At 39.3% G+C, this 18,673-nt stretch overlaps 1 protein-coding gene across 3 annotated transcripts in view; it reads right to left on the bottom strand.

Annotated features, from left to right (window-relative positions):
* Positions 1-18,673, bottom strand: part of EPHA6 (EPH receptor A6) — a 365,265-nt gene that overhangs the window by 168,127 nt on the left and 178,465 nt on the right. For all 3 annotated transcript variants that reach the window (XM_077927237.1, XM_028726795.2, XM_028726794.2), the window contains exon 5: positions 17,249-17,584. In XM_077927237.1, the coding sequence (XP_077783363.1) occupies positions 17,249-17,584 (336 nt within the window). The remainder of the gene's footprint in view (positions 1-17,248; positions 17,585-18,673) is intronic.

Here is an 18,673-nt window from a genome sequence, read left to right as displayed (position 1 = left end):
CCCAGTTATGTCACCTCTTGCCTTTTGTTGAACATGCTCCCTTGTGGGGTGTTCCTTTAGCCTCCTCTCCTTGGGAGTCTTCAGGCAGTTGCTGCTGCCAACCCTGGTCTCTGAGCAGCCCCCCAAAGAGAGGTGCCTCTTCACACTGCCCCACAGGGGCCTGGGAAGAGGATGCCCCCAGCCTTAGTGGCCCAACGGAGACTGACCAAACGTGAATGTGAGGCCAGCACATTATCTTGGGAGGCAGCTGTGGCAGCAGCAGAGATGCTTCAATAAACAGCTGTGCAAGCCTTTGGGAGGCAGAGACGTGAGAGGGCAGTAGAGGAGGGATGGAAGGAAAGAGGGACAGAGGCCAGTGTTGTCTGTGGCACCCCTGACCATCATTCAAGGTGCCACAGCACACTGGTTGAAAACCACTGCTGTATACAGTTCTGGTTCCAGCACTTCAAAAAGGATATTGTAGAACTGGAAAACTGCTATCATACTGCTCAGTGTTTAAAAATACCTTCATAGTTAATGATTTTTGGCATATATCATCCCTTTTAGAAGAGCAAAGAAAGGTTATAAGAATATTGCTTGACATTGCATTATAACTTGGGAGTGAGATGTTGTTATGGGAAGCTCTACAATTACTACTTATGCTTGTTTTATGAGAACCTTTTTATGTACCGATCATGGCTGAGTAAATCATGTGCGTTTAACTAGAAAAACCACTACTTCATTGCCCCTCCTCGATGGTTAAGGATATGTTGAAAGAAGATATTTATCCGCCAGGGATGTTTTAGATAAATTACCATACTGCTTTAGCACACAGTGCTGGAGTAGTTGCAGTGGATACCCTGTGTTCAGCTACTCCTATAGTATATAGTAAATGAATTCATAGATTTCAAGGAATAGATGATGCTAAAATGAGAATAAAAGTTTTTGACTCTGTGCCTTTAAATACTGGAAATTCATTCCCCCTTGCATTGGTACTTTTAATGCTATCTATATTTCAAACTTTCAAGAAAAACAAATCCTGGACAAATCTCATTTAAAGTATGAACAAAGGCATCCTAAAATATACTACATGGTATTAAATTTAGGAGAAAGCATGTGAAGGATCTGAACAGAACAGAACTGACATAGCAATTCCATGCCAATAAGATTTTCAATATAGATCCAGCTGCATTCGGTTACCTATATGTGTATCAAGTAATGAAACACAGCTAGAAAGGCGAAATAGATAAAAGTATAAGACCCTCGTTCCTTTCCCCAAAGCACACTGAAAGATTTATAACAATGGACACACATTTTAATTTGCTTGGGACTGAATCAACCTTGTCAACCATATATTTGCACACACACACATAGGCTGCAGCAAATTTGAAGGAAATGCTGGAGGGAAGGACATTTTGGCAGGTGAAGAAAAACTGAACATTTATATTCAGGGCTCTGTTCAAAATTCTACTCGTTTATTTTGGAAAACCTTTATTTATTTAACCAATTCTGGAGTTGAAATGCCTATTTTCAAATATTACACTTTGAAGAAAGAGGGAAGGAAGTTTAACCATTGTGTTGAATCCCAATAAGGAATTACAGTTCTGGGGAAGCACTATATTCTACAAGAAGTTTGTGTGGCAGTAGGTCCATAAATATGCCAAAAGAGAAGGTGCTTTATGGTGATATTGCTAGTGATAATGAAGGAAAATATTAAGTAAAAGTTTGTAAGGGTTTTAATTTCCTGTATGTACTGTCAATGAATGACATCACTAGTTATTGGCTAGATAGGGAATTGTTTATTGTTGCTTTAAAAAGGCTATTGAATTAGTTCATTTAATTTAAGATTGTACTTATGAGAGCTGAGTGCTGAGATAATTAAAATTTCACAAAGATAAATTAAGCAGAGATTATTTTGTGAAGCAACATTTTGCTTTTCATTATTTAGATCAGTTTGTTACCTAGTGAATAAATTCAAAGCAAAAAACAAAACAAAAAACCTATCCAGAATGTGCTAAATAAAACGTGCAACGTAATGAATAGACTCAGCAGTTTTCCATTTCACTTACATATGCCTGCCTTACATATGAAAAATTGATGTGGACAAAGTATTTTACCTTGAAAGTGTGTCATTAAATTGTCACAGTAAGGGCTTCTCTGAAAATCCCTAAATAGGTCCCGCAATAACTTCCTTCTGTAATTCAGGTGTGAATAAATGCCTCACTTCCCATCCTATAAAACATTCTGCATCTGACTAGTTCCAAGGGGGATTTGCTCTGGAATTTGCTCATGCTTAAACCTGCCTGTACGAGAGGGCAGGTCCTTTGGAACAAAACAAAACCCAGATTTGATTTTTTTTTAAATTCACATCTTGCCTTTCCTCCCGAAGTACCACAGCTCTACGGAGGCTTTGTTGTAGTTTAACAAATTTTGTACTGGCTCAGAATATCCTCTGAAATGACAGCCACTGCACACTGAAAGGATCATGTGAATAGGCACTTAGGAAGCTAGATCATTGTCTCCCACCTACCTCACTCTTACCTACTCTGATCTTACATGTGAGTTTGTCTTCCTCTGAACAACATGTGCTTGAGCTACAGGTTTGCTTTGCTCCCCCCAAAAAAACCCCCAGAAAAAAGATTCACCCTTCTATAGCATAATTCTTTTGGGGGGGGGGGCGGAGAATGGAAATGTCATTTAGAAGGACTATTACAACCACATGGCATTTTCAAAATGCATCTGTTTAATACTCCTTTAATGAAGAAAGCTCCACAGCACAGACTCTTTTTGTTGATAGGCAGGATCAAATACATGAATTTTTCACAAAAGTGAGCACAAACAAATCTACTCCCAAAAAGTCAGAATAAAAACTGCAGCAGCCAAACAGTGCTCATGTGTCACACAGTGAATCACAGAGCCGAGAAACAGAAGACGACCTATATCAGCTGTCAGTTGTGCAGCAGGAACAACCTCCACAGATCAGTCAGCATGGTGTAGTGGTTAGAGTGTCAGACTAGGACCTGGAAGACCAGGGTTCAAATCTGCACTCTGCCATGAACACACTAGGCGACCTTGGGCTAGACACTGCCTCTCAGCCTAACCTACCTCACAGGGTTGTTGTGGGGATTACATGGGGAGGGGGAGAACAATGCACACCACCTTGTAGGACAATGCAATCAATAATTTTCAGGGACTGTAGTTGAACTGCAAAAAGGTGTTTACTAAAGAACTAGTTCAAGATGACCAATGCCAGACAGAAAAGCATGTATAAAATAAGTAGCACATAATTTCTGTTAAACTTTGAATGTACATGTACGTTCAAAGTTTGAGCCCCATACCTTTTGCACTGGACCACAAAAATCTTGCCCCCTTTCCTCCTTTAAAAAAAAAAAATCTTGCCCCCTTTCCTCCCTTTTTTTTTTAAAAAAAACTTTAAAATATTTTTTAACTTTTGTTACACGTTGACCAGGTGCATTACAAAGCTGGTGCTGGTGAAACTATAGACATTTGCCTTCTTGTAAGAATAATCAATACTAATCAAAAGAATCACCAGCACTAGTCAAATCAACTAAATATTTTTGACATATTCTTCCCTTTGGTGATTATAGATAATACAGTAGATTACATAATGACAAATATCAGGCACCTTGTGCATGGACACACAATATGTGGTCTAACAGTGTTTTAGATAATTCTTTTCCAGCCACAGAGAGGACAAATTTGGAACATCAACACACCAAAAGCTTATCAAAGTGCATTGACTTTAATACAGGCGAGTACTTTCAAGGAGATGAGAACTCTTAACATAACAGAAGTATGGACAAAATACTTTAACCAGTCCAATTGTTAACAATTTAAAGTATCCCCCCCACCTTTCTGGCCCAAGGTCTAATTATAATATTAAATTTCCACATACAATTTCCACGGAAGTCCAGCTGATCCTGTAAATATTACTAACCTGCACAAGAAAACATTTCCCTGAAATTCCTTGGCAAACATCTCACCTTACTCATGCAGCTGATACAAAACCATGTTGTTTGCATACAGCCTCTGGGATAGAACAAGAACCGAGACAGTGCATTAACAACTAAATTAAACAGAAATGGAGTTGGTAGACATTCCTGTTTAACAGTATTGGTAGGAGGAAGAACCCCAGCAATTTCCCTTTTATTGGTGTAGTCTTGTTGCTGAGTCACAAGGTGCAGTGGAGTGGAAAGCCAGCCAACCAGAAGAGTCTCTGAGGTGTACTTGCCTGGAGGCGGAGTCAGCATCCTAGGTCCAGTCCTAGGGTTAGGTGAACAGCAATCTACATGGCTAGATGCTCCAGGGGTCAGGTAATCCAATGGGGTCAAGACCAGCAGGAAGCAGCAAGGTCATGCCAGGAACTACAAGCATCACTACAAGCATCTGGCTGCTGCTGGAAGCTCTGCTTAAGAAGTCTGAAGCCAGCTGGTTCTCATCAATGCCTTCTACTCTGTATCCTTGAAGGCTGATCAGCTGCAGCTGAACACACTCTGCCTTGTTCCTCTTCAGGCAAAGCTGACTCCTGGCTCATGACATTTATGAACAACTGGTTTGGTAGTTGTGACTTTTCTGATCAGAGTAAATAAATATCTACTGACACTGATACTCCATAGTTTTTACACATTTCTTCCCAGTTTATATATCAAATGAGGCAAGAAGGCTTCCTAGACTCCTTAATTTGTTGCAAACCAGATGATTCAGTAAAGAGCGCTGGTCAATCATACTCTTGCCATTTCCACAGGCTTGTACTTCCCTGACGTAAGTCAATTCAGCCCATTCTTCTAGATTGTGCAATAGCAAGTGAGAGTTTGATTTAGAAACAATGTTTAGCAGACTAAGTGACCTTTATTCTTGGTGTCAGATTTATCACCTTTTCATATATATACTCATCAGTGATCTTGCTAAAAATCCTTAATGTAGACAAACAATTTCACTAGAATTAGTATGCACCATGTAAGATCGATCAAAATGAACTGAAGGGTACATATCTCTCCTAGGTCACAAGTTCAAAATGCTTCTTTCAGCTTCTATGTACATGAATGCGTTAGTCTGTGGCAGCCACATTGTTGTTAGCTTGGGCTGAACTGAATGATTATGTAGCCAACTACACTGGTTTAACTTAGCATGATTTGGATTTATTTATTTTTTTACCTTGTTGCAGCTCTGAACATAACTTCAAAGCAGAGATAATGTTTTAAAGTTACTGTTTCTAAAGCACTTGCACTCATCACCTTTCTGTGTGGACAAAACCTCTGAAGCAATTTATTTGTTAAAAGACCAGGCTGTAAGGCAAGCACAAAGAAAAAGATTTTTACTAACTGATATGGCTTTTTGCAGGGTTATAAAACCAGTCAAATAAAACAGCTTTTAAAAAGTCATATACCTGAACAGAGCAGCTTCTATTCAGTGACACTGTTGTATAAGATGGAATTTCATACAATGGCTACAACCAAATTACAAACAATCTCAGAATATATGCAGTTGATTCAAAAAATACTGGAAAAAATGGCACGCATCTTTTATTCCACCTCAGCAACCATAATAGAAATGTAAAGCTACTGATAATATAAATCAGAATGCAAAAACAGCTGTGTTATAGTAGCGAAGAGCTTGCAGTTTAACTGCTCAAGATTAATATATTGGCTGCATTTAAAAGGTGGATAAAGTTTTGAACCCCATTCCTTTCCTTAGGGGCACATCACCACATACACCTTTGGCATTGGGTCCACAAACACCAAATAAATCTTAGAAAAAGTTATGTGGGTCGGGTCAATGACCCTTTGAAGAAAAAATGTTCCCCAGCCCTACCATTATCTTCTCTTAATTGATAATGTGAAGCAGCTTGTGTGAGAGACTCCATGGAGGATTGCACCTCTCTTCTGCTGGGTGCAATGGAAGCCTTATTTATTGACAGACCGATGACTGCAAAACATAACCACCAAATCTCCTCAACAGGCTGCTAACTTCACTCTAGTCTCCCACTCTAGGCTTGCTTTCTATGGGCAGGCCCAAGATGTATGGAGCTACCTCAGGCTGCCAACAGCCATATTGGTCAGGCTTCAGGGAACCTGATCTTCCTCCCCCATGGCAGGCTGCTAGCAACAGATAGACAAGAAGCTCTTATCAAGTTTTTTATTCAACATTCACAGAGAGAGGCTTAGAAATGCTGTCTCTCCAAGTAATGGTGTTACTTCGAGTAAGCTCCACCCCCCCCTTCTCTTCTCAATCGCCAACAGCCCCAGCCCCCTTAGGGAGGCTTCTTAAGGCCATTTGTTCTTGGCTCTCTGCTTTCCTACTTTCACTGCTTACCGGGTTCTGGGAGAAGGAAGGGTCTGGAGTTCTAGTGATAACGTGTCAGCCAGCTACTCTGGCTCTGCTTCTCCCCTCTCCTCTTCTCCTATTATCTCCCAGCTTTGTCCCTCTTCTGTCTCAGAGCTGTGACCTTCTGAAACCCCTGTTGTAAATGTATACTGACTTCCTCTTCTCTGGAAGTTTCAGGAGGAGAGGGGACAGTCTCCACCATTCCTTCTCAGTCCAGCCCCTGACAATATTCCACCCACTAAGCAGGCAGCTGCACTCTTCACACCCAGTTCCAAGTACAGTGGGTTCCAAGGATGGAGAAAGGGCACCACCCACAGTTCTCTCTCCAGCTTCTGTCCCTTCTACTCCAGCTGCTTTTTAGGAGCTGCTTTAGTAGGAGCAGATGGTAAGAGTTAAGCTGAGAATAATTATAAAGAAATATGGAAATGATAAAAAAGGACGAAATCTAGTATATATTTGGGAAAGTGGTTTGTCCATTTGTTCTCTAGAGGTTTGGATGCCTCTTGAGATATCGTGACCAAACTTGGCCTGAAGGTTCCCAAGGCGGGAGCAGCAGTTTTCATCTACACTTGGATGCTGGACACCATCAGGATGGTAGACCAAAACAACTTAACTCTTAACTGTTTGTGTGATGGATAGAGATATGGTAGATTAACACATCCAGGTCCGCATAAATGATTGTGGATGTTTTTCTAGAGATGATTGTGTTGATAAGAGGCCTGATGTGAGAAGCTATCTTCAGGAAACTGGTCCAAAGATACAAATAATATTTTCAGTCATCCCTTATGGCATAGTTAAGATATCAGAATGTTCTAAAACATTTGTAGTTGAGAACACATAGCCATACTGAACATCTATGAACCTAGTGCATGTAGAGCAAAATGAATTAGAAAGTACAGAAGGAGACATGTAATTTACAGTGTTTCTGGGTCTTTAAGGTCACACTCACTTAAAGAGCAATTGTTCATCTTGGCACTTGTTTATTTTTAAAATTGCATTTTTTCACACCTTAGTTATCAAAAACCTATCCCACCCATACCAAATATTTGCAATCAGGCAGTCAAGTCACTATGCAGACAACAAACACTCTAAGTTGCTAATGACGGAATCTTCTCACACAAGGCCTCTACTACTGACTCCCCGAGGTGCACTTTCATTGCAAGACTGGTCCAAAGATACAAATAATATTTTCAGTCATCCCTTATGGCATAGTTAAGATATCAGAATGTTCTAAAACATTTGTAGTTGAGAACACATAGCCATACTGAACATCTATGAACCTAGTGCATGTAGAGCAAAATGAATTAGAAAGTACAGAAGGAGACATGTAATTTACAGTGTTTCTGGGTCTTTAAGGTCACACTCACTTAAAGAGCAATTGTTCATCTTGGCACTTGCTGCTTCAAGAGTAGTTGACAGTAACAATATCTTTGAGTCAGTAATAATGATACAGTTCCTCTCAAGAACCTGCTCGACCTAGATACACTAACTTTAATGCATCTTCCAATTTACTAGTTTTTAGACTGGCAACGGTATTTTTAAAGAAGTGTCACTTCTGCAGGAATATCCATAACCATTTACCATCAGCATACACCTATGTCATCAATTACAATAGTTTTTATTTGTGATTACTCATTTTTCCAACATGATCAGTCTCCTCCAATGATCAGCACAGTATTCATTCCAAAGCTAGCAATTAACATTCTAATTTGTCACACTTAATTTGAAATAAAGCATGCACTGATGGTTAACACCATAGCCGTGGTGTTTGTGTTTGTCCAATGTTGCCAGCAGCAGTCTCAATTTATCAGCTGTCAATTATATTCTCATGCCAATGATTTTAGGTTTTAAAAGCCATGACAGTTCTAGATTTAAGAAAAACCGAAGGGAAAATATACCTTAAAAATGCTATTTTATAACTGAATCTATGTTAGTTAATTCACAGTGGCCCTAAATAATGAGTTTAGTGTTCCAAACATTTCCCCCCCTTCTAAAATAAAGTTTCATTACAGCAATAATCCACTCTATTGTGAGCATAGGTAGTGCATTAAAATACATCCTGAATGTATTCTGAAGCAAAGTGCCCAAGGCAAGTTGTGGTTAATCAAGAGAAGCATGGAGAACCTCATTTCTCTTAGGCCATGACTTTTATTTTTATTTCTGTTTTAAAAAATGTATGGAGTGTTAATGAAACAGATCAGTTAAGTAAGAAAGTCATTCCCAGCAGTAGCATAAGACGAATTAGCAAGGAAAGTAATGCCATTTCCCAACATCAACAAAGAGATATGAATGTTAATGCATACTTTAGTTCAATTCCGTTTTTATTTAAAACACCCTTCATTTGAATAATATCAGAGTGGTTTTATTAAATAAAACCACCACACAATAAGATAAAATACATACTAAAATGGTGAAATTTCACTGACTTTGCCAGAAATAAAATAAAAATAATAAAAATAAAAATACCACATGCTCATTGCTATGTACTATATATAGATCACATTTATTTGTTCGAGCTGGTAGTCTGGACGCATGAAGGAGATATTTTAGACTGCAACCCTAAAAAGACTTACTAGAGTAAGTCTCTCTGAAAACAGTGGGACTTACTATCGAGGAAACATCCACTGGACTTCAGTGTTAGCAGAAAACAAGCAAGACCATTTGTAAGCAGCCTCAACCTGCACCTGAGCAAAAAAGGTACTGACTCCAGAATAAAATCAAGAGTGTATCAGGGACAGTTGGGACCAGATTGCCACTCTGTCACTTGATCTCTGCTGGCTGGAAGCTGCAGTTCTATTCTATGAACATCTGTAATGGTGGTGCTATATTGCCACAGAGATAAAAATCAGATCGGCAGTTAGCACTGCTTGTCAGCTGCCAGGATATGGCTGGGAATAAAGTGCCTGTGTCAGATCAGGCTTTGAGACCCATGCTACTTTATACTTTCTGGATTCATTGGTGCAAGATCCTCAAATGTTTTGTTCCCTAAGTGCTTCCTGTGAGTTTGTACAGTGCGTCCTGTAATGTTTGCACAAGAACGATTTGGCAAGTCACTACCATGTAGGCTTGTGATCTGGACTGTGCAAGGATAAATTTTATTTTGACTGCAACCAAGCAGTACTGAATATGCACTTGCACCAAATCAGTCTTCCCTCAGCCAGTCGCACCTGTCTGGTTGGGGAGACCCAGCCGGATGGGTGGGGCATTATTATTATTATTAATCTGCCTTCTTGCTTAGAACCAGTCCAGCAGGAAAATTGGGGGATGGTGGAGGGGACTAGAATTGGCTCTGCCTGCCATTGGCTCTGGCTCCACATACTGTTTGCTTCCTGTCTTGTGCCCTACCAGTGCCACCAGCCACCACTGTATAGATACCTTTTATGTACACAAATGGATTGGACAATGGATCAAAATATGCACTATGTCTGAACAGATACAAGAATCAACCCACTAAAAGCTCTAGAGTAGGGGTGGACAGAGGGTAAATTGAGATCTTGTAGTAGATCTCTTTAGTTATTCGAAGCAGATCATCAAAGGCTCCCAATTGTTTAACAAGGATAACAACAAAAAAGGTTTTCCCTTTTTAAATTAGCCTGCTAACATGAAGGAAGTCTGGATATGTTTGAGAGAAAATCAGGAGTGGATTATTGAGTGGTAGGTCTGTGAGCTCAGTTCTAGTACTGGAAACAAATTCCATGTGCTGAGAGACACCTTATTTGTATGAATCACATGTCTTAATATGCTATTATTCTGCTGTTTACTATTTTTATGTTATAGTTTTGTTTTAATTATATTACTTTTTTTTGTTGTACACCGCTCAGATATTTTAAAAAACATATTAAGTGGTTTATATATGTTTTAAATAAATAAATAAAATTCCCAGTAAAAAATAAACAAATGGTGGCTGTTTTTAAGTGTATTTAAAGGCCTTGAACATAAGAAGAGCCTGCTGGATCAGAACAATTGCCCACCTAGTCCAGCACCCTGTTCTTACAATGGATGAACAATTGCCTGTGGGAAACTAGTAGCTTTGGATTTTCAATGAAGGGGAAGGATATGAAAATATGCTATAATGGCTGGTTATAGAAAATTTTCTGAGATGAGAAGAAGAGGAATGGTTAGTGAAACATTAATCCCAACCTTGGCATTTGACTACCTAGCCACAATGGCAAATGTTATTTCCTGATAACAGAATATATTTTCTAGACAACAACATGAATCTTCTCACTGTGTATACAACTCCTCGGTTACCACTGGATGCTACTATCCTAGGGTAATTATAATTCAGTCTTTCATGTGTATATACATTGGCAAACTACTTGTAATTTTAATTATATTTTCTCATTCTGTAACTGTTAGGTATACATTTTGTTTGTGCTGAAGAGAACAAACAAAACAAGGGGCGCTTGTGCTTGAGGTTCTGCAAAGTATCTTGCACAACATTCAAAATGAATTGTTTACTGTATATTTCCAAAACGTATTAAAACCTTTTCACAGTAACTCTCTCTTTCTGTTACTATTTCCTAAGAGGCAAGCTTGAAAGCATGTAAAAATGCAATCTAAAACCAGAGCTGGGAGACAAGGCTTCTTCATTATAAGTAGGTGAATGTGTTATTTAAAAATACTGTTTTGAAGCTAATTCAGCAGTAGAATGAATAGATTTATAAGGGCTGCAAAAATATGAAATCTTTAAATCGGCTTTCAAAACTTTCTCAGCATGCACAGCTTAATGCCATCAGAATATAGAAATGAAATCAGTCACTGGGTCAAGGCCTTTGGCAAATCCGTATGGAAGAGACTCAAACTCATAGAAGGAGAAGGGGTTATGGAGCATAATGAAGAAACTACATTTTAAGAAGCAAATGAATTGAAACAACCTGTTACGAACATAATTGCTTTAAAGACCCCACAGCAAACATCAGCAGAATTGGTTTGTAATTTACCACGTCCTTCACTTTGAACATGCTCCCTAAAGGTTTGTGTGAAAGTCATGACACCTACAAGAACATTTTTTTCCAGACTGACTAGCCATGATTAATGTCTCCCTTTACTGCTTTTGACCAAACTAATTCCTTTTGCTAGGAAAGGAAAGAAGCCTTCAGTTTGCTTGTCATGAAGTCAGAGCACCAGAGATCGTGTTTTAATTTAAATCCCTCTCAGAAATGTTTGGGTAAACTCTGAAAAAAGAATACTGCTAATGTGACTGAAGAATTTCAGCAGTCAGTCAATTAAGTATTGTGGCAAAGGTTTCTAATTACACTACTGAAGTCACAATCTTATCTTGGGAATATCTTGTACTGAACTGAGGCTATATCAGTCAGTAATGACTCTTCTAACTGTATCAGTCAGTGATAAAGATTCCAACTAAATGAAGCGAGCCTGATTACTTTAATTTGGTTCTTTGCAGTGGCAGGAATATATATAGCACAAGGTGGCTTATTCTTGAGAGGAAAAAACACTCAAGTTGTAGAACAGTTTCAAGAGCTTCTTAAGGTTCATTGTATCAACTCTGCAGAGATTTCTGTACACTGCTAGATCAAATTGCAAAAACTTGAAAACCAAACCTATGTTTTCGTTTCTTTAGCTATATGCTTTGATAAATACATTATCTGTGCGCACCCACGTACACACATACGAGTGCTTTTTTTCTAAAAAAAATTGTAGGGGTACTCTCACTTTCCTACTCATATTGAAATACTGCCTCTCAATGAGGCCAAACTTAGATTCATAAAATGTTTAGGGGTACCCCTGCGTACTCCCAGAAAAAAGCACTAAATATAGTATAAATACATGGCTCACTTTGTCTTTCACGAGGTAAACACAAATGTGATATTGTATACAATGAAAAATGATGGCAGTTAGTTTGTTCACAGAGAGTATCATAATGATGTCATATCATAGAACTGTAGAGTTGGAAGGGACTCCAAGGGTCATATTGTCCAACCCCCTACAATGCCAGAATCTCAACTAAAACATCTATGGCAGATGGCTATCCAAGCTCTGCTTTAAAACTTCCAAGGAAAGAGGTTATGCTGCAGAGCAGGAAGAAAAATTTGAGGGAAGGGAACATGACACTTTTTTCTTTCTCACCCTCCTGAAGCCTCTTCTTACTCTTCTATCATGATAAAAGTGCTCAGATTCAGTCAGGTCTCTGACTCAGATATTAGTAAAAGCCAATCATATTTAATTATGACATAGTCCCTCATCACCTTTGTTTCTAAACTGCCTGTCAGGTAAAAATTGTTCTGTTCATCAGTTGGAGAAGCAAGATAAATTGAAGGAAGAGTCACGCTTCCCTCAGGCGTACTCAAGAGTAACATCCTGGATTCTGTTTTGATATTTGATGCCCTCCAGATGGTTTGGGCTATAACTGCGCTGGCTAGAGCTGATGGGAATTCCTTTTGGAAATTTACCTTACACACTGGGCCCAGCAGGATAATGTTAACTGGACATGAAAATTATGGTAAGTTGACAGGCACACACCAGCAACAGAATCATGTGATCTAAATTTGACCAATTGCACTTACATATGGGAATATGAAGGCATTTCATTACCACTGGTGTGAGAGACTGTGGCCACATTCACATCATATGGTACCCACTTTAAACAATTATGGTTTCCTCTAGAGAATTATGGGAGCTATTGTTTGTTAAGGGGGCTGAGAGTTGTTAGGAGGCCCTATTCCCCTCCCAGAGCAATAATTTTCAGAGTGGTTTACCAGTCAATCAATCTTCACTAGGAACTCTAGGAAAGTGCAACTCCATCCATGGTAGGCAACTGACCAATTTCTCAGACGTGGGGACCACTCACCCACAATGTTCCTGTCTTGTTAGGATCCAAGCTTAGCTTGTTTTTCCTCATTGAGCTCACAACTGTGCCCAGGCACCAGTCCAGGGACTGCACAGGCTCTCTCACTTCAGATGTTACGGAGAAACAGAGCATACCGATGGCACCTTATTCCCAAACTCCTAATGACCGCTTCCAGAAGCTTTATATAGATATTAAAAAGCATTGGCATTATCCTCTGCAGCAGCCCATAACACAACCCCCAGGGAGCTGAAAAGCACTATCCCAATACTACTGTTTGCCTTTGGTCCTGGACATAGGAACCACTGTAACACAGTGTTCCCATTCCCCACTCTGTTATGACACAGCCCTACATAGTGTCCTAGACTGACCATCTAGCAGTCAGAGCACCTATCCCTGGTCATTTATTTATCTTACCGCATTTCTCACAGAGTGTTTCATTGAAACTAATTAATATATAGATTTATCTCGCAGTCTATATCTGTGTTGGACTTGAAATTGTTTCATCTGTTTTTGTTTGTTGATGTTTTTATTATTGCTAGCTTCAAAATGTTTCATGGGAAGTAATACTTTAATGGAAGAAATGATAAATAAATTAAGAGAGCTTTGATTTTCTGACCTTTATTCAACAAATGTGGTGGTCTTAAACATATTGTACAACTTTTTACTACCCCAAGCCACAATGCATGTCTTCTGAGACAGGCTCCCGGGCAAGTCACATGACCCATGCCTCATTCCCCCCCCCCCCCGGTATTCTTTTCAGGGCAAGAGCACAGCGCAAGAAAGGATGAGATTGAGGCACCAAATATGGCTGCTGAGAACTTGCATGAAAAAACCGGGATAACCCGTTTCCCCCCAGGGCACTTAGAAGGTATGCTTATATCCCCTCCCCTCGTATAAGAATCTCATTAATCTTTTTGAGGTTGGACTTTATGCACAATACTCTACAACAAATTCCAAGGAGCTCTAATTTTTACATTCCTTTACCACAGTTGTTATGCCAGCAATGGAAAGAAAGCTATGCTGGTTCATATCCTTGGGACTCCTGTGTAAATGTGCATGGCCAGAGAGATGGCATAAGATTTATCTTTAAAGACAGCAGATATGTATCTTTTACCACTGTCTGCTTTTCATATAACTGTGTTGGTTTCCACTGTAGTTTATCCAAGCAAGGAAAGGCCTCTGCCTTTGTAATCTATGATAGCCCTACAGTAAAACCCAAGTGTGTACGCTGCTTGCATTCCCCACAATAATTCTTCCATTATTAACAGTGCTACTGGTAAAGCTTCAAAGAATTTAAGGATCACTTTTCAGAGTCTCAGTCAGTTTATTTGGACATAAAAGAAGAGTTTTGCAGAAAAAGACATGGTGATAAATGAAATGGCAAGCCTTCATAAAGCATGTTTATGAAGGTAGCACCAGTTCTGCTGCCTAGAAATGGATGTACAAAAGAGGGATGGTTGAAAACTATATATTTTAAAGAGCAAAGGTAAATTATGTCAGTATCTTTGCAAAGAAAATTAATGACTTTGGGGGCATTGATGCAAGTGCAATAGCCATTTGAAAACTGCACACTAGTAAGTAAAGGGCTGCACACATATCTTAACAATGGTAGTGAACAGGTATTCTTCTCCTCCCTAGAAACTGAGGAAATGTAAAGTAGAGAATAAGCTGTTAAGTAAATTTAAATGTAGTTGAAATAGGCCATTAGAGTGTTTTCAAAAATACATGTTAGTAGAACAATTAAAAAGCTGTGTAGCAGGGCAAGCCTTATAGACAAAAATATATAAATATGGAAGTAAGCTCATGTGAACTCTGTGTAATTATTGCTGTTTATTTCACTTATCGGGGACGCGGGTGGCGCTGTGGGTTAAAGCCTCAGCGCCTAGGACTTGCTGATCGAAAGGTCTGCGGTTCGAATCCCCGCGGCGGGGTGTGCTCCCGTTGCTCGGTCCCAGCGCCTGCCAACCTAGCAGTTCGAAAGCACCCCCGGGTGCAAGTAGATAAATAGGGACCGCTTACTAGCGGGAAGGTAAACGGCATTCCGTGTGCTGCACTGGCTCGCCAGATGCAGCTTGTCACGCTGGCCACGTGACCCGGAAGTGTCTGTGGACAGCACTGGCCCCCGGCCTATAGAGTGAGATGGGCGCACAACCCTAGAGTCTGTCAAGACTGGCCCGTATGGGCAGGGGTACCTTTACCTTTACCTATTTCACTTATCAATATGATTTCTCTCCCTTTTATAGAAGTGCTATTAGAACAGTGATTACTACCCACAGGGCTGGTAATTTGAGCTATACAGTGAAAAGTTGGTTGCTCGCAAGGAGTCATGGGGAGATGAGATATAAATGGTTTGGAAATACCCTTTTGATGATACTGTTAGGTTCTGACTGCTGAGGTTTGAGGCAAGGTTATCACAAAGCTGCTCATTCATTCCCAAACTTCTTGGTGTGTGTGTGGGGGGTATTGTTTATTTTTTCTGTCCAATAGTGTTGGGGGGAGGGGAGGGTGGGGGTGAAGAGGAAATTGGGATGAAGGGACTCACAACCCAGGATACTTTAAGCCAGAGGTGAGGAACCTGTGCTTTCCATCTGTTGCTGAATTATAGCCGTCATCATCCCTGACCACTGACAATGCTGGTAGAGGCTGATGGGAATCCAATAGCAACCAGAGGCTCGTAGATTTTGCACCTCTGCAAAAAGGGTTTTGCATCTGATAGAATCCTTGTAAAACAAATTAGGATTGGAAGAAGTGCTTTCCCACTGATCCTAATTAATTTGAAGCCCTTTTGATAATTTGGGCAGGATTCACTAAACCAGTCCCGTAAGTGGAAGTCCTGCACAGGGACATTTGCTTCTGCAAGGAGCTTTCCTCCTTCTCTTCCCCCTATGCCAGCTGAAATTGGTTTGGCAGAGGGTTGGGAGAACTTCCAGAACAATGCGCAGGGGGAAGAGGCATGGTTCCATTTGGCAAGCTGGAACACTTCCACAGACAGAACAAGTAGAAGATGCCAAATCCCACCCTTTTAGCCAATGTGTCTCCTGGCCAGCAGTGAGCATGCTCAAACCTTGTCATGCCTATTATTATTATTATTATTATTATTATTATTATTGAAATGTGAACGTCCCCCGCAAGCATCTAGGGTTCTCCTTGACATGCAGATACACCAGGTCATTATGCAGCCATAACACTGATTAAATACCTACATAAGGCTTTAAATTTCTGGTAAGTGTAAATTTGATTTTAAGTTCTGAAGGTTTGGTTTTCTATTGGACATACATATTGATCATTCTAGATGTCAACTTAATAAAACCAAAATGAAGCCATACTTGTCAGTCTGTATGCAACTGTTTTCCTATGCAACTGGCACAAAAACAATAGGGAGGCCTGGGGACAAGAACTGAATATTCTCCCTTTAGTAATTCCAATACCAATTCTATATGGATCAAATTCTATATGGTCATTCATATAAGAATGTCATAATATTTAAATACCTTACATCTGTACCTATCAAACTAGCTGGAGAGATACATTTTCTGAAATTAAATTCATGAGACATGTATCAATATGTATATATTGATATTTTAAATATCTGAAGTACATTTTTTTACACAGGTAAACATGGAGATGCTGGGTGCAACCAAATGACTGAAGTCAATGGAAATGTTACCATTGACTTCAATGGGATGACAGCTGCAATTACAGTCATATCCACTGGGTACTCCTCTGTGTACTATTGAAATGAATGGAGTTTACAGAGTTTACACATCAGCAAGCCTCGACTTTCCCACCAGTAATTCCACATTGTAAAACAGAGAAAAAACACAGAATTTCAGGCATGCCTTAAAAAAATTAAGTATATGTCCCAGCATTGTATTAATTTCAGTTAATGCAACACCTTTTCATCTGGATAGCACCATTAATTTTAACAAAACACCTCCTATTTCATCCTAAAACCATTTCCTCTCCACCGCACAAAATAGTAACATGGAAAAATAAATGATCTGAGTAGCTTTAAGTGTTTCTATTGACTCCAGGGGGGAGGGGTGTCACAAAATGTACTGTTAACTGACATAAGCTCTAAGTATATCTGATATACAAATAGCACAAACTTACCATCTTGATCTGTAGTGATGGTGATAGCTGTGAACTGCTTGGGTGAAAAACTTAATTCAGAGACTCCATTCATGGCTTCTATTTCAAAAGTGTAGTTCACATGAGACACAAAATCAAGCACAGTTACTGAGGAATTAATTAGTCCAGTATGTCTTGGAATGAATCGGATACCTCCTCCACATATCTCACACTGGCTGGCATCAGATCCACATTTCTTGCAAATGACACTATATGTGAGGTCTTTTCTTCCTCCTGTGTCACTTGGTGGGCTCCATTCCAACATGAGAGCTGTTTCATTTATGTTAAAAATTACGTTCCTTGGAGCAGAAGGAGGCCCTAAGGAAAAGGGGAAATAGTTTGTCATTAGAACTAGTATATATATGTGTGTGTGTTTTAACCCCCAAAGCCCTCTTTCATCATTTAAAGAAACAAATTAAATGTGGCAAACATGGTACATTCTTACAAACTTAAAAACAAAACAAAAGCCAGATACCCTCATATTGTTCTTAAGGAACATGTAAACTGTCCTACAGGAACTCATGCCAAGATCACAAAAGAACATGCTAGAAACAAAGTCAGGAAACAAAGTCAGATAAAATACTAGGAACAGAACTCGAGACAGATTCAGGATGGGGCTTGTATGGTTAGGATGACAAAATATGCCTGCAGCATAGAATCTGGTATCTGGATTTTAAATTCTCTGGGCCACAACTATTCTCACCCAATGACTTTTATCTACAAATGCCAACAGGAATAGAAGTGTAGAGAATTCTACCAATCAGATGTTTGTAGGGGAAACAGAATCAGGGCGTTGAAACTTCCTCCCATTTCTGCTCTTGAAGAATCAGTCTTAAGAATTTTAGCCCCCCCCTTTTTAAAAGGCTTTTGTATCAGAGAGGGAGACTATGTGCAGCATCACATCCAATTATTGACAAAACACCTGTATGCTATCTTGATTTATTTTAGTTTGTGTATGTTATGTATAATTATATTCAGTGTGCACCTGAAAAAAATATATGCATGTTAGTTTCTTTCTTTTTCAATTTCCCAATGATTGCTAATAGTTTCGTTTGGTAAAGCAATGTACAGAGAATCTTGGTCTTATTTTAGGATAAAAATATGATTTATTATGCATTCATATTGCTCTGAACAGGAAAATTGTTATCAATTGTAGTAGGAGTGTTTCAAAGTTTATAACTGTCCGCCTGCAGACACTGAAGAAATAGGCACCCTTCATACTCAAGGGCCCTCGTGCCAATTTGCATGACGATTAAATAGGTTTTTAATTGCCATTAAATTATGCCATCTAAACTGTGATTTCATGCAAATATTAAGCTGTAATGACATGCAGTGAATCATTTACTAAGATTTAGAACTTGGAACAAAGAGAGACAATTAATTCTAATCCTCAGATTCTGCTAAATT

Source organism: Podarcis muralis, chromosome 4, assembly GCF_964188315.1.
Source record: "Podarcis muralis chromosome 4, rPodMur119.hap1.1, whole genome shotgun sequence".
Taxonomy (NCBI): Eukaryota; Metazoa; Chordata; class Lepidosauria; order Squamata; family Lacertidae; genus Podarcis; species Podarcis muralis.
This window is presented reverse-complemented; position numbering and strand designations above follow the sequence as displayed.